This window comes from Moschus berezovskii, chromosome 3, assembly GCF_049115385.1.
Source record: "Moschus berezovskii isolate FMDL1 chromosome 3, NW_MosBer_1.0, whole genome shotgun sequence".
In the NCBI taxonomy this organism is placed as follows: Eukaryota; Metazoa; Chordata; class Mammalia; order Artiodactyla; family Moschidae; genus Moschus; species Moschus berezovskii.
This window is the reverse complement of record NC_142462.1, coordinates 86,363,431-86,376,731: the sequence shown is the minus strand read 5'-3', so window position 1 is coordinate 86,376,731 and position 13,301 is coordinate 86,363,431. Positions and strand designations below refer to the sequence as shown.

Genomic DNA, 13,301 nt, shown 5'->3' with positions numbered 1-13,301 from the left:
CATCCTGGTTCTGCCTTCTCAAGAAGGGAGTCCAAGGACCCATCTTCCACTCTTTAGAATCCAGAAGGAGCTTGAGCTTTAGGGTCTAGTCTGCCACCTGATGCTCCAGTTCTGAGGAATGGGCCTTAAAAACGAGGCTTCTCCATTTTCTTTTACCCAGTGTTTTCATCTCGAATCAGCCTAGACTGGGTGGATTCAACTTCCCAGGAGAGCTCTGTGTCAGCCACTTGTTCAGGATGGGGACGTGAGGAGGTCTCAGCCACCACCACGCAGTAGCCTCTCCTTGAGATACACCGTATTCCGGCTGTTCATGAACCCTTTCCATGTTTACCGAAGTCACTCTCAGACCATGCCCACCCCCACCGTGTTCTCCTTCAGTGTCTGTCTGTGACCGTGTTTGTGCTACCCGTTACTGCAGTGGTGTAGGGTTTGGGTGTTTGGGTGTCTTTTTTTCAAAACTAACTCTCACCTGTCTTTTTCCCTCTGCGCTCACCCACGCTATCCCACTCTGCCTCTCAGATCTTGCAGTTTTCAAGGAACGACTTCGAATGCTAACAGTAGGAGGTATGAAAATAATGAGCCTTTCACTTTTCTGGAGCTGAGGACTTCATTTGAACAGGACATGCAACTTTCCCCAGCATGCAATTTGGGGAAAGTTGACACAACTCTGTCGAGTGTTTTGAAGTTTGTTCATTATTTTGAGATATGTTTTTCCTATCACGTAGCTGTTACCCAGCAGGTAGAGCTACTTACCCTGTCATTTTTGCTTCTGTCCATTTGTGTTCTGAAGAGCATTTTCACCTTCACATGTGTCTCACCATCGCTTCGCTGAGCTTCCATCTTTAGCGTAGGCTGTCTCCAGCTCCTGCTGTAGCCAGCGGGGTCCTGAGGCCACACTACGTTCTGCATGTTGGCACATCCTTTCCTCCACGTCCTGCGCTGTGCCTTTGACTGGACTCTGGATTCTTTCAGATTCTGCTTCCTGGGCATTTTTGACACAGTTTCTCTTTTGATCTTCCCATGTTTAAAGAGCTGATAAAAAGTTATTTAATGAAGTAAGGAATTCTTAATGACCCTTGGTTCTGGGCGGAGCTCCTTTGAAGAATCCAGAGTGGGGTGCCCAGGGGTCCTCTGCCTGCTGTCACCCACCCTAGTGACCAGTCTTCCTTCCATGCCAGGCGTCACTCAGAAGTTCTCGTTTTCTTCCATCTTACTGACAATATTTGTGAGACTCCAGTTTTAATTAAACTTTTCATTTTGAGATAATCGTAGATTCATATACAGATATGAAAAATAAGAGAGATATTCTCACGTGCCTTTCAGCCAGTTCCCCCACTGGTACCATCTTGTACCTCACACCAGGATGCTGACAGTGACAGCAGTCAAGCCACAAATGTCTGCATCACCTCAGCTGCCCCTTTGTAGCCACACTCACTCTCCTTCCATCCCCTCCCCCCATGTTTGACCCCTGGCAACCACTGTCCTGTTTTCCATTGCTATAATTTTGTCATTTCAAGAATGTTTTACGAATCACAATATGTAACATTTTGGAATTGGTATTTTTCAATCAGCATGATTTTCTAACACTAGTTTTTTCTTATTTGCTGAGTAACATTCCTTGCCATAGGTGTCCCACAGTTGTTTTAACCAATTTCTCATTGAAGGACCTTTGTGTCAATTCTGTTCTTTGGCTAATAGGGTATTTTACAGAGCAAAAGTTTTAAACTCTGAAGTCCAGTGTATCAATGTTTCCTTTTATGGATCGTGCTTTTCATATCAAGTTTAAGAACTCTTTTCTTAGTTCTAGATCCTGAAGATGTTCTCCTTTGTATTTTTCTAAAGGTTTTATAGTTTTGCATTTAGCATTTAAGTCTGTGATCCATTTTGAGTTCATTTCTTGAATGAGATAAGACATTTAGATCAAGGTTGGTTTGTTTTTGGCCTGTGAATGTCAGCTGCTCCAGCACCATTAACTGAAAAGTTTGCCTTTCTTATCATTGACTTGCTTTCACACTTTTGTCAAAAATCAGTTGGACTTATTTGGTAAGTCTGTTTCTGGGTTTTCTGTTCTTTCCCTTAAGAAGTGTCTTTCTCCACAAGTGCCACATCGTCTTAATTACTATAGCTGCTGAACTTTATTTTCCTTTTTTCAGAATTGCCTTGGCTGCTCTTTTAGCATAAGCTTGTCTATGTTTATGAAAAGTCTTACTGACATTTTGATAAGAATTGTGTTAAACCTGTAGATCAATTTTAGAGAGAATTAGCATCTTTACTATGTTGTGTTCCAATCCATGAACATAGTATGTCTTATTTATTTAGATCATCTTTGATTTCTTTCATCAACTTTTTGTGGTTTTCAGCATACAGGTTCTGTACATGTTTTGTTAGATTTACCTGTCAGTATTTCCCTTTTAAAAGAAAATTTTAATGTCCACTTGTTCATTACTAATATTTTGAAATGCTATTGATTGTGTTTATGTAGTACCCTATGACCTTGCCAAGCTCACTTATTCTAGGACTTTTATTTTTTTGGTAGATTCTTTAGGATTTTCTGAATAGACGATCATCTCATTTTTATTTCCTTTTCTTGCCTAATGCCCTGGTTGGATCTTCCAGTACTATGTTGAACAAGAGTCATGGGAATGAATATCCTTGCTTTGTTCCTGATTGGTGGTAGATTATATTGGTTGTTTTTTCAAGTGTTGAACCAAACTCTGCTGGAATAAACCTCAGTTGGTCATAGTATATAATTCTTTTTGCATATTGCTGTATCTGTGTGTACAGACATATACACACACACACATATATATATCTGCATCTATATTCATAAGGGATATTGGTCTCTAATTTTTTTTTCTGTCTTTGTTCTTAGTATCAGGGTAATTCTAACTTCATAAAGTAAGTTGAGAAGTTTTCTTCCTACACTCTTTTCTGAAAGAAATTGTGTAGAATTGGTATTAATTCTTCTTTAAACCTTCAGTAGAATTCCCCAGCAAAACCATCTGGGTTTAGAGTTTTCTTTTTCAGAAGCTTTTTATATTTATGAATTCAATTTCTTTAATAATTACAGAGCCATTCAAATTGTCTGTTTCATACTGGGTGGATAACAGCAGTTTGTGCTGTTCTAAGAATGATCTGTTTATATCTGAGTTGTCAAATGTGTCTCTTGTTCATAGTATTCCCTTAGTATCTTTTTTTGTATCTGGAGGGTCTACAGTGATACCCTGTTTTATTTCTGATATTGGTAATTTGTGTCTTCTCTCTTTGTTAGTCCTGTTACAAGTTTGTCAGTGTTACTGATGTTTCAAAGAACCAATCACCTGTTTCATTGATTTTTCTGTTTTGCTGTTTTCAATTTCCTTGATTTCTGTTCTTATTTCTTTACTTCCGCTTTCTCTGCATTGGTTTTCTTTCTTTTTTTTCTTCTTTCTCTAAATCCTTATGGTAAGACCTTATAGATTAAGACTTTATAGATTACTGATTAAAGAGAAGCCAGTTTCTTGTAGACAAGCATATGTTTTTTTTATTTACTCTGTCAATCTTTGTCATCTAAGTAGTATATTTAGATCATTTATATTTAACTATTGATAAGTTAGGGCTTGTCTGCCATTTTATCCTTCATTTTGTTTGTCCCTTTACATTTCTTTTTTTCTTTTTCCTGACTTCCTCTGGGTTTTTAAACCTGTACTTTAAAATTCCATTTTTATTTGTATAAAGTCTTTTTGATCATATCTCTTTGTGTTTTTAGTGTCTTTTAGCCTTTTTAGTGGTTGTATAGGTATATGATATTTCTTATACATAACTTGTCACAGTTTAATGATGTCATCATTTAACCAGTTCATGTAAAGTGTACTTGCCTCCCTTTATATCCATTCATTCTCTCCACATAATATATAGTTGTCTTAAATATTTCCTCTATATGTGTTCAGAACAGCATCAGATGGTGTTACAAATTTTGCTTCAATCGTCAAACATAATTAAGAAGACCCAGGAGGAGAAGGAAAGTCTGTTTTGTTTACCTGTACTTTTTAGTTCCACATTCTTTCTTCCTTCCTCCTGTCTCATTCCTTCATTTTTATTTATTTATTTTTTTGGCTGTGTCGGGTCTTAGTTACACTTGGAATCTTTAGTTACAGCACATGGGATCTAGTTCCTTGACCAGGATCAAACCCAAGCCCCCCTGCATTGGGAGCACAGTCTTAGCCACTGGACCACTAGGGAAGTCCCCTGTCTCATTCCTTCTGATAATCATTTCCTTTCTGTATACGACTTCTTTTAGCCATTCATTTAGGATGACCGATTCTCTTAGTTTTTTTTTTCATTTGAAAATGTTTTGATTTTTCCTTCATTTCTATAGGATATTATCACTATATATAGGATTCTAAGGAACCAGTTTTTTTTTTTTCAGCTCTTTATATGTGGTGCCACTTTCTTCTGGCTTCCATGACTTCTGTAGAGAAATCCAGTGTCATTTAAGTTGTTTTGCTCTCTAGGCAAAGTGTCACTATATTGTGGGTGCTTTCAAGATTTTTTCTGTCTTTAAATTCAGAGGTTTAATTGTAACATATTTCAACATGGATTTCGTTGGCTTTATTCTGTGAGTTCACTGAGCTTCTTGAGTCTGTGGATTAAGTCTTTTGCCATATTTGAAAAGTTTTCAGCCTCCCTCTGCTTCTTCTTCTTCTGAGATTCATCAACACAACTTTGAAATCTTTTGTCACAGCATCACATGTCCCCAGGACTTTGTTCCCTTTTTTCTTCCTGGTCTGTTTTCTCTGTATTCTTCAGACTGATTCATTTCTATTGTTCTGCCTAATTTAAGTTCACTGATCCTCGGTCCCTTGTTAATGCCATACTGAGTTTTTATTTGGTTTATTATATTTTGCAGTTTCAGAATTTCCCATTTGGTTCTTTGTATGTTCATTTTTTCAAGAGACTTTCTTCACTGAGACTTAATTTTTTTCATGTCTGTCATGTTTTAATTGCTCACTGAAATCATTTGATAATGACTCCTTGAGAAGGAGATAATTCTAATTAGATAATTCTAATTAGATAATTCTAACATCTGTGTCATTTTGGTGTTAGTGCCTGTCGATTATTTTTTCTCGTTCAATCTGATATATTCCTGGTCCTTGTTATAAGTGATTTTTTTAAATACTGAAACCAAGACATTTTGGGTACTACGAGACTTGGGATCTTGTTTAAATGTTTGTTTTAGCAGGGCTCCTCTGAACACTGCTGTGGTAGGGAGGGGTCCAGCTAGTTACTCCCCAGTGGGAATGGATGTTTTGGGCCCCAGAGTCTCTGTTGACTTTGGGGTAGGGGGAAATGGATTAGTGCATTCCCTCCCAGAGGGAATGAAAATTTGGGCTTCCTCTTGGGCCTTCTTTGAAAGCTTTAAGTAGGGTCAGAGGTCAGAGTGCATTGTAGCCTGGCATGGGTGTCAATGGGGCTGCAGTGTGTTATGTATGTTTGGATGGAATAGATCGGTTACAGTCTAGAAGTTTTCTGTTCTGCTAGGCTGCCCTTCTGGTTCTTTAAAGAGAGCAGCTTTTGTTGGGGCTTTTTAAAAATCTACACTGGTAGAAGTTTCCATGTTCTTTGCTTCAGGTCTGGGATATGGGAGCCCAAAAGGAAACCCAAGGGACCTCCTTGGCTGGTTGGCCTTTCACTCCACCCTTTGGAATCGTCTTAGTTTGTTTTGTATGTGATATCTGTGGTTTTTAGTTGCACTTAGTGGGAGAATAGGTAGGAATATGTCTATGCAACCTTCCCAGAAGCCGACATCTATAGATTTAAGTTATCAAATGACTGAGAAACTCAGAAGCAGGGCTAGAAGCTTTGAAGTTCAGTAATGATCCAAGTAAATGAGTCCAAGAATGGTCAGTTCAGGGTGGGGGAAGTGAAGCATCACACAAACGGTGAGGCTGAGGGCTCCACAACAAGCCCACGTTCTTCTCTAGGACACAACAGGTCACCTGGTTAACTCCACAATCAAAGTGTTCCCGACAGAGTATGCTCTCTTTGGATACTCTGGTTCCCTGAGCCCCCACTGCTGAGTGTTTCTACCAGGTGGGAAAAGTGCCCCGCCAAGTAACTCTGGTTTTCCTCCTAAACGCTGAGAGCTGGGCTATGAATGGCCAGGGCCACGCTTTATCAGACCCATATGATGGCCCATCTTCATTCTTCATAGAATAACAGCAGGAAACAGGTGCATAATGTAACCAAGCCACTCAGCCATCACTCCCACCACCCCAAGGTGAAAAGGCCAGGTTGTTTTTGTTTTAATTTTAAAAGGGGGGAGGAGCAATTGAAAAACAGAATTTGCTTTTGGTTTTAAAATTAAAAAAAGGATCCTAGGGCATTAGATGAATCAAGGTAGTCATTCCCAAGAGCATTAGATGAATAAAGCTTGTCATTCCCAAGCCAGCTTGGGAAAGGGAGCTTCATGGCCCACCCATGACCAGTTGAGTCAAGGTCTGGCATTAGAGCCTAGAAATGTGCATTTTTCCAACTCTCCCAGATTCCCCAGAGATTTGAATACACAGCTGTGTTTGTAAGCAACTACTTGAGTCCCTTACTGGGCCCTGTGTGTTACTTACACTTAATTAGGTCAAGAAATGGGAGAATGTCTGATCTTGCACAGTCAGGTGTTGGGAACTGTGGGTACCCAGTTAGAGTCTCATGTCTCATGAAGTCTGGGATTGTGAACTGCAGCTTTCCTCATCCCAGCCAGTGTTCTGGGGGCAGGGTGCCTGATGCAGTGTCCCCGACACTTTTCCTCCGTGTCTCTTCCCCTTTGCTAATCACTGCAGCGTGAGACAAGCGTGTGCTGTAGGAAAGAGCCCCTGCGCCCCGTGTTTGTCACTTGAAATATGCTTTCAGATGGAGAGGCACCATGCTCGTGGTGCTCAGCAGATAGCAGTGATGGTTCGGTGACAGTGATACGGTAAATTCCTTAGCGATTGGCCAGTAAATATGTGTCGTTATTGGACTGGGGAGAGCGAGCGTCAGGTCTGTGAGTGCCAGGTGCTGTTTGGAGGATGGTTCTTTATGTGCAGTTTGGAGTCCTAGAAGGCGCCATCCTTCGTCAGATGGCTGTGGGAGCCTCTGCCCTGCTGCCCGGCGGCTCTCCCTGCAGGCCCCTTGGCGACCGTCCCTCACTTCTCAGTCTCCTAGCTTCCTGTCACTCACCACCAACAAATGTTGTTGCCGTTAAGACATAGGTGACCTGGTTCTAATCCAGTTCCTCATTTCCTACTTGAATTTTCTCCTTAACTATTTTTCATTTGCTTTCTGACTGACTTACCTAATGCCTTTTCAAACCTAAACTGCTTTGTGTCTTTGGGACCTTGAAATACATTTTTTTCTAACTTATGAATAATTGGTGCACTGGACTAATATATGCATAATATGAATTTTATTCTCATTGTCCTATGATGCCAGTAATATACTCAGCTTGGTTTGTTGCTAAAGTTCGTTTCTCTGGCTATAAGATAGTATTTATTTTCACATATAACAGAGGTTTTATGATTTTTCTGTTCTCTTTTCTCTCCTCTGGGGAGTCCCTTCCCCTTTTCCTAAACTGTGGCCCCCGTGTGGTTGTGCCCCTCTCTCCCCTCCACCGCAGGATTCTACGGTCTGGACGAGTCTGACCTGGACAAGGTCTTCCACCTGCCCACCACCACGTTCATTGGAGGGCAGGAGTCGGCGCTTCCTCTGCGGGAGATCATACGACGCCTGGAGGTGAGAAAGCTGGGCTGTTTCCCGAAAGCTCCAGGGAACTTGCAAAAACTTATGGAAGCCTCCAGACTAGGTGGTTTTCTTTCCCTTGATCCTATATATTTTTTTAATGTAAGGGAAGAAACTTTTTTTTTTTTGGCTATTTTATTGATGAAAATCCATGTTTTTGTATTTTTACAATCAGCCATAAAAAAAAAGAAACAGCAGAATTTGCTTCTAAGACTTAAAAAAAAATTTGTCCTAAAGCATTAGGTAAACAAACTGCTGTCTGCAAGCCTGCTTGAATAAGAACACCTGGGGAAAGCCCTGGCCCACCCACAACCAATTGAGTCAGTTCTGGTTTTGGAGCCTGGAAATATGCATTTTTACAAATCTCCTAGAGATTGGGATATATAACTGTGTTTGCAGGCGACTGCTTGAGTCCCCGTTTGTCCTGATCGCAGCATTCGAAAGGGGCAGAGAGCCCTGCGCGGCTCTCATTTCAGTCAGTGCCAGAGCCTAGGAGTTGGGCTCTTGTGGGACAGTTGGACCTGTACTCCAGGGGTCCCAGCCATAGAGCCCCTGTCCCCAGAGGGCCCCACATCCAGGGCTCTTCCAAGAGAGCCTCCCATTCCAACTTGTCTTAGCATGGAATACCTCATTCTCATGGTTTACAGATACTGTGTAAAGTTACCCGACAGTGGTGCATTAGGTATGTTTACACATGATGCGTGCGTACACTAGGCTTCTATGTGACCTGACAGAAGTTAGTGTGCTCTTGGTCCCATGACATAATAGTCAACTTGTAGCTCTTTGAAAATTTAGAACAAGTGCAATTTCTTGTCTTCCTAATGTAGATTTGGAACAAGTGCAATTTCTTGTCTTCCTAACATAGAGAAGCTAAGAATCAACACCTGAAACTCCTTTCCCTTCCCTTCTGGGGACTGAGTCAAGACAAGAAAGACAAAACATGATCCAGGAGCCCAGTAACTATGTGTTCCAGGTTAATAGCTGAATTCATGTTGGTAATGATGGAAACATACTGTTTTTGACCTAATAGTTTCCTTTGAGCTTTTAATTGTTCAGTAATGGAAATATTGCCCCATCAGGTGTAAGTCAGGCATAAGGAGCATGGGCTGGATTCTCCTACCTCAGTGTGTAAAGATGAGGAGGGAGCCCCTTTCCCCCCTCTTCCCTCTGCCTTTCCCTTCCTTCTCCCTCTTGCCCTTCCCTCCCCTCTCCTTCCACCCCTTCCTTTCCTCTCTACTAGGCTTGCAGCTCAAACTTGGGTCCTAAGGAAGACTCATCCATTTTAAGCCCATGGAAGAAGGTTCCAGGTTCATGTTTACAAACTTTGTGTCTGGCCTGTGTTTTCTCAAGTGTGTTTGTGCAGAAATACTTCATCTTCTGCAGTTCAGAAGATCAGGGAGCTGTACAGCTCAGGTGGAAGTGGTGACCCTCCCTGGCTCTGAAGTCAGGGTAGGCAGGCCCTCACACCCCATCCCTGGGCTTCTTGTACATCTAGTTTAGAAGTTCCCAGTTTATCATGTGAAGTATCATCAGGGAAATAGGGTTTGGGGTTAGTGAAAATACCATAAACATCAGGGTCTTTCCCAGCTCCATTTCTTTTCATCTCTTGGCTAGGGTGATAGGAAGAGTGTTGTGGTTGGCCTTTATTTGAGTTCAGGCAAATGTCCCTTTGTTTCATTATCACAGAACTAATGTGCAGAGATGCTCACCCCTGCTCTAGAAGGCAGGAGTAAGAGAGAAGGGACCTGGTGTCAGGTCTGGGCCCACCACTGGGATCCCAGGCACATCTTTGCCCTACACCGTGCCAGCCAGTTTCCATATTAGTTGTGAAAACCAAAGAGGGTCACAGACAGAACCACCAAGCAGAACCCAGCACGCTTGGTCGTCATGGCTGCTACAAAGGCATGTAAGGGCATTTGTGGGCCCTAAAACTTACTGTTGGGAGTTTCCTGGTGGCTTAGTGGTTAGGCTTCAGCACTGTCACTACTGTGGCCACGGTTTGATCCCTGGTTGGAGAACTGAGATACCACAAGCTGTGTGGCATGGCCAAAATATTAATTAAGATTTAATGGCACATCAGGGCATATCTTCTTTAATTCCATTACTGACTGGAGTTTGCTGTTGGCCCCTCATTCTGACCCCAGGACAGCCAGCAGGTGATGAGGGGAGAGAAGTGCTGATCACTTGGCTCAGGAAGGCTGCGTGGGCCCCTCCAGATGGCTCCCCAGCAGGCGCCTCTGTCTGGTCAGTGTCAGGAGAGACGAGAGAGGGCCCCAGTTCAGCCTAGGACCCTGCCAGAGACTGCTCAGCACAGTCCCCATGAAGGGTTCCCAGAGGGCTGCCTCTCTGACACTTGGCTCCCCTGTGCTTTTCCTGTTTTCTCTCCCTCTGATTTCCCAGCATGCGTACTGCCCAGGTCACCTAGGCTTTCAACAGGACGCACAGCCTCCTTCCCAGCTGTGGCATGTGAGTGGTGTCACGAAGTGCCTGCTCTGTTCAGGACCCTTTCTTTTGTATATGTGCAGTCATGCTTCTGCAGAACCTGATATCCCCAAGAGGAGTCAATTGTTAAAAGAAGAATGTAGCATTTGAAAGCCCGCTGCGGTTAAGTGGCCTTTGAGCTATGATATCCAGCAGCAGCACAGGGCCTTTTTTTCCTCACAGTGCTGGGCACAGCCTGACCTTGAGGTCAGATAAGCTGCCTTGCCCAGCAGCTTCCTTGTCCCCAGGCTGGTGATTCTGTCCTCCTGCCATGAAAGGAGTGTACCTTGACCCAGGGGTTCTCACTCTCCCCCCCCCGCCCCGCCCACTAGGTTCCATACTACGTGGAGGAAGCATTTCATGGCCAAGTTTGGAGTGAGAGGAGGTCACGATCTCAGGCCTAGTGCCCCAGGTCACAGCTAGCTCTGCTGCATCTGAAGTGGAGGCCACCTGTTCCTCCCAGCCTTCTGGCTAAGTGGACAGTCAACATACCTGGGTGAACATCCCCTTGATTGTGTGTTTGTGTGTGTGTGCATTAAATATAGATGGCCTACTGCCAGCACATTGGGGTAGAATTCATGTTCATCAATGACCTGGAGCAGTGCCAGTGGATCCGGCAGAAATTCGAGACACCTGGGGTCATGCAGTTCACCAACGAGGAGAAGCGGACCCTACTGGCCCGGCTCGTGCGCTCCACCAGGTACAGGGCTGCTGGCCCCGTCTGTGTGGTGCAGTCTGTTGACGGGGTTGGGTGGGTTTGGGGTGTGGCCACAGCTCTGCGAGAGCAAGGTTGTCCCTGCTGACATGCCTCTTCAGGGTGGCTTAGTTTCTGTCCAGGTTTGAGGAGTTCCTGCAGCGGAAGTGGTCATCTGAGAAGCGCTTTGGTCTGGAAGGCTGCGAGGTCCTGATTCCTGCCCTCAAGACCATCATTGACAAGTCCAGTGAGAACGGAGTAGACTACGTGATCATGGGAATGCCACACAGGTACCTGACCACCCTGTGAGCGTCCAGAGCACAGAGGCAGGACACCGGGCAAGCCTGGTACATAGTAACCCTAATCCCTGCCCCCAGATGACCATCATCACAGCAGCCCCTCACTGGGCAGTCACTGTCACCTTCGAGGCCATAGGTGGTTACAGATAGACCTCTTAGCCTCATGACCATGTTGGGATCGCACGTGAAGGAGGCTAACCTAGACTAGGGAAGGTGGCTGGTGACACGAAGCAGAGACCTCAGCTTGAAGAGGCCGAGGATGGCGCATTCACCGCAGGCTGGCAGCAGTCTCTGTTTTCTGCTTTTCTGCCTCCTACCTCGTCATGGCCTTGGCTGCCAGGCAAGCAGAGGCCAAGTGTCCCCCATCAGCTCTGGTCTCAGCTCCTCAGCTGCAGACTGAGGCACTGCCTGTCCCTCAGGGGAGACAGGGGATAAAACAGCATTGCCTGCTGCCCAGGGCCCAGCTCAGACTCTGCTCACGCCTGTGTGTTCAGGGGGAGACTGAATGTGCTTGCGAACGTCATCAGGAAGGAGCTGGAGCAGATTTTCTGTCAGTTCGACTCAAAGCTGGAGGCAGCTGATGAGGTAAGAGACCTGATTTCTTTTAGAAACTAGTGTAGCTCCAACCCACGCCAGACCCTGGCTTCATTTATTTCTCCAGAAGGACTTATGGGGTCTGAGTTCCTCTGTACCACTCACAAAAAGAGGAAGTGGCCAGTGGCTGACCTCCCAGAGAAAAGAGAGACGAGAGGCCTGGCAGCCCCCACGGTTCTCCCCGCCAGGGGTGGGGATGTGGCCCTCTAGTTGAGGGACCTCCTCCTTGTACCGTGGGTGGAACCATTCTGGAAAAAGCCATTCCATCCTTCTAGGAATGAGAGTTCTGGGTGTAGAAATAACACAGGACAGGGCTGTCACAGAGAGTAAGCGTCTCCCTGCCTAGGTAAAAGCCTTACCGTCTGTGCCGGCAGGGTTCTGGGGATGTGAAGTACCACCTGGGCATGTATCACCGGCGGATCAACCGTGTGACCGACAGGAACATCACCCTGTCGCTGGTGGCGAACCCTTCCCACCTGGAGGCTGCCGATCCCGTGGTGATGGGCAAGACCAAAGCTGAGCAGTTTTACTGCGGGGACACCGAGGGGAAGAAGGTGAGACCACGTGGGCTGGCCGGGAGCAGTCCTGAGGCCAGACAGTCCAGGACAGGCTCACTGCCACAGGCACGCCCCAGACCTCACGTTTCCGGAATTGAACAAAATGTTCTGAGTGGACTTCCAAAGAGTAGCAGTAGTAAACCAGTCCCAGTTACAGATACGCTTCCTCCCAGTTGTGACCACCAGGACTAGGTGGGAAGTAGTTTGCTTTCGTTGTCACCACACCTGTGGAGAAGGTAGTCTTGCAAGATAATCGTAATGGTCAAAGAGGTTTTGTCATTGAACAAGAGGACAAGGTCTTAAGGAAGAGGTGTGGGTGAGCCTAAAGGAGGAATTGTGAAACTGACAGACAGGAGGAGAGATTGCCCAGTCAGTACTGGGGTGGCACCGTTTAGAGATGGAGAACATTTTGAGGTCCAGATGGCCCTAGTACACAGATGGAGAACAGCTCGAGGTCTGGATTGTGCTAGTACAGAGATGGAGAATAGCTCGAGGTCTGGATGGCCCTAGTACCAGCATTTTCCAGATATGTGATGGTGAATGCTTAATGTTGATTAGCCAGCCTGCTGGTACATAGAAATCCTCAATGGATTGTAACTGTTTGTCCTTGTTTGATCTCAAAGTGTAAGTCTGTCTGTTACAAATTATATAGTTCTTACTAATGACAACCTAAAAGCCAATCAGGAAAATCAACTTTTTGTAGTGTCTCTGTGAGCATTCTGGGGCGTGTTTGAAGTCAGCATCACCACTGTGCTCTCAAGCATCTGTTCTTCCTAGAAACAGAGTCACATGTGAGAAAGCTAATAGAACATACACGTTGTGATGTAAAGCTGCAGGTTAACTGGTAAAGAACTTCAGAAGAGGGATACATGGGTGTGGAAGGAAGTGGAATGAAAGGCAGTCGAATCTTCTCGTTGATAGAGC

The 13,301-nt window shown here is 44.7% G+C and overlaps 1 protein-coding gene across 5 annotated transcripts in view; it reads left to right on the top strand.

Moving 5' to 3' along the window:
* OGDH (oxoglutarate dehydrogenase) overlaps positions 1–13,301 on the top strand; it is a 67,933-nt gene that overhangs the window by 36,258 nt on the left and 18,374 nt on the right. For 3 of the 5 annotated variants that reach the window (XM_055421095.2, XM_088834621.1, XM_055421096.2), the window contains 6 exons: positions 520–564; positions 7,631–7,746; positions 10,779–10,933; positions 11,071–11,217; positions 11,721–11,811; positions 12,195–12,374. In XM_055421095.2, coding sequence (XP_055277070.1) covers positions 520–564; positions 7,631–7,746; positions 10,779–10,933; positions 11,071–11,217; positions 11,721–11,811; positions 12,195–12,374 — 734 coding nt within the window. The remainder of the gene's footprint in view (positions 1–519; positions 565–7,630; positions 7,747–10,778; positions 10,934–11,070; positions 11,218–11,720; positions 11,812–12,194; positions 12,375–13,301) is intronic. The other 2 variants (XM_088834622.1, XM_088834623.1) reach the window with 1 other exon arrangement.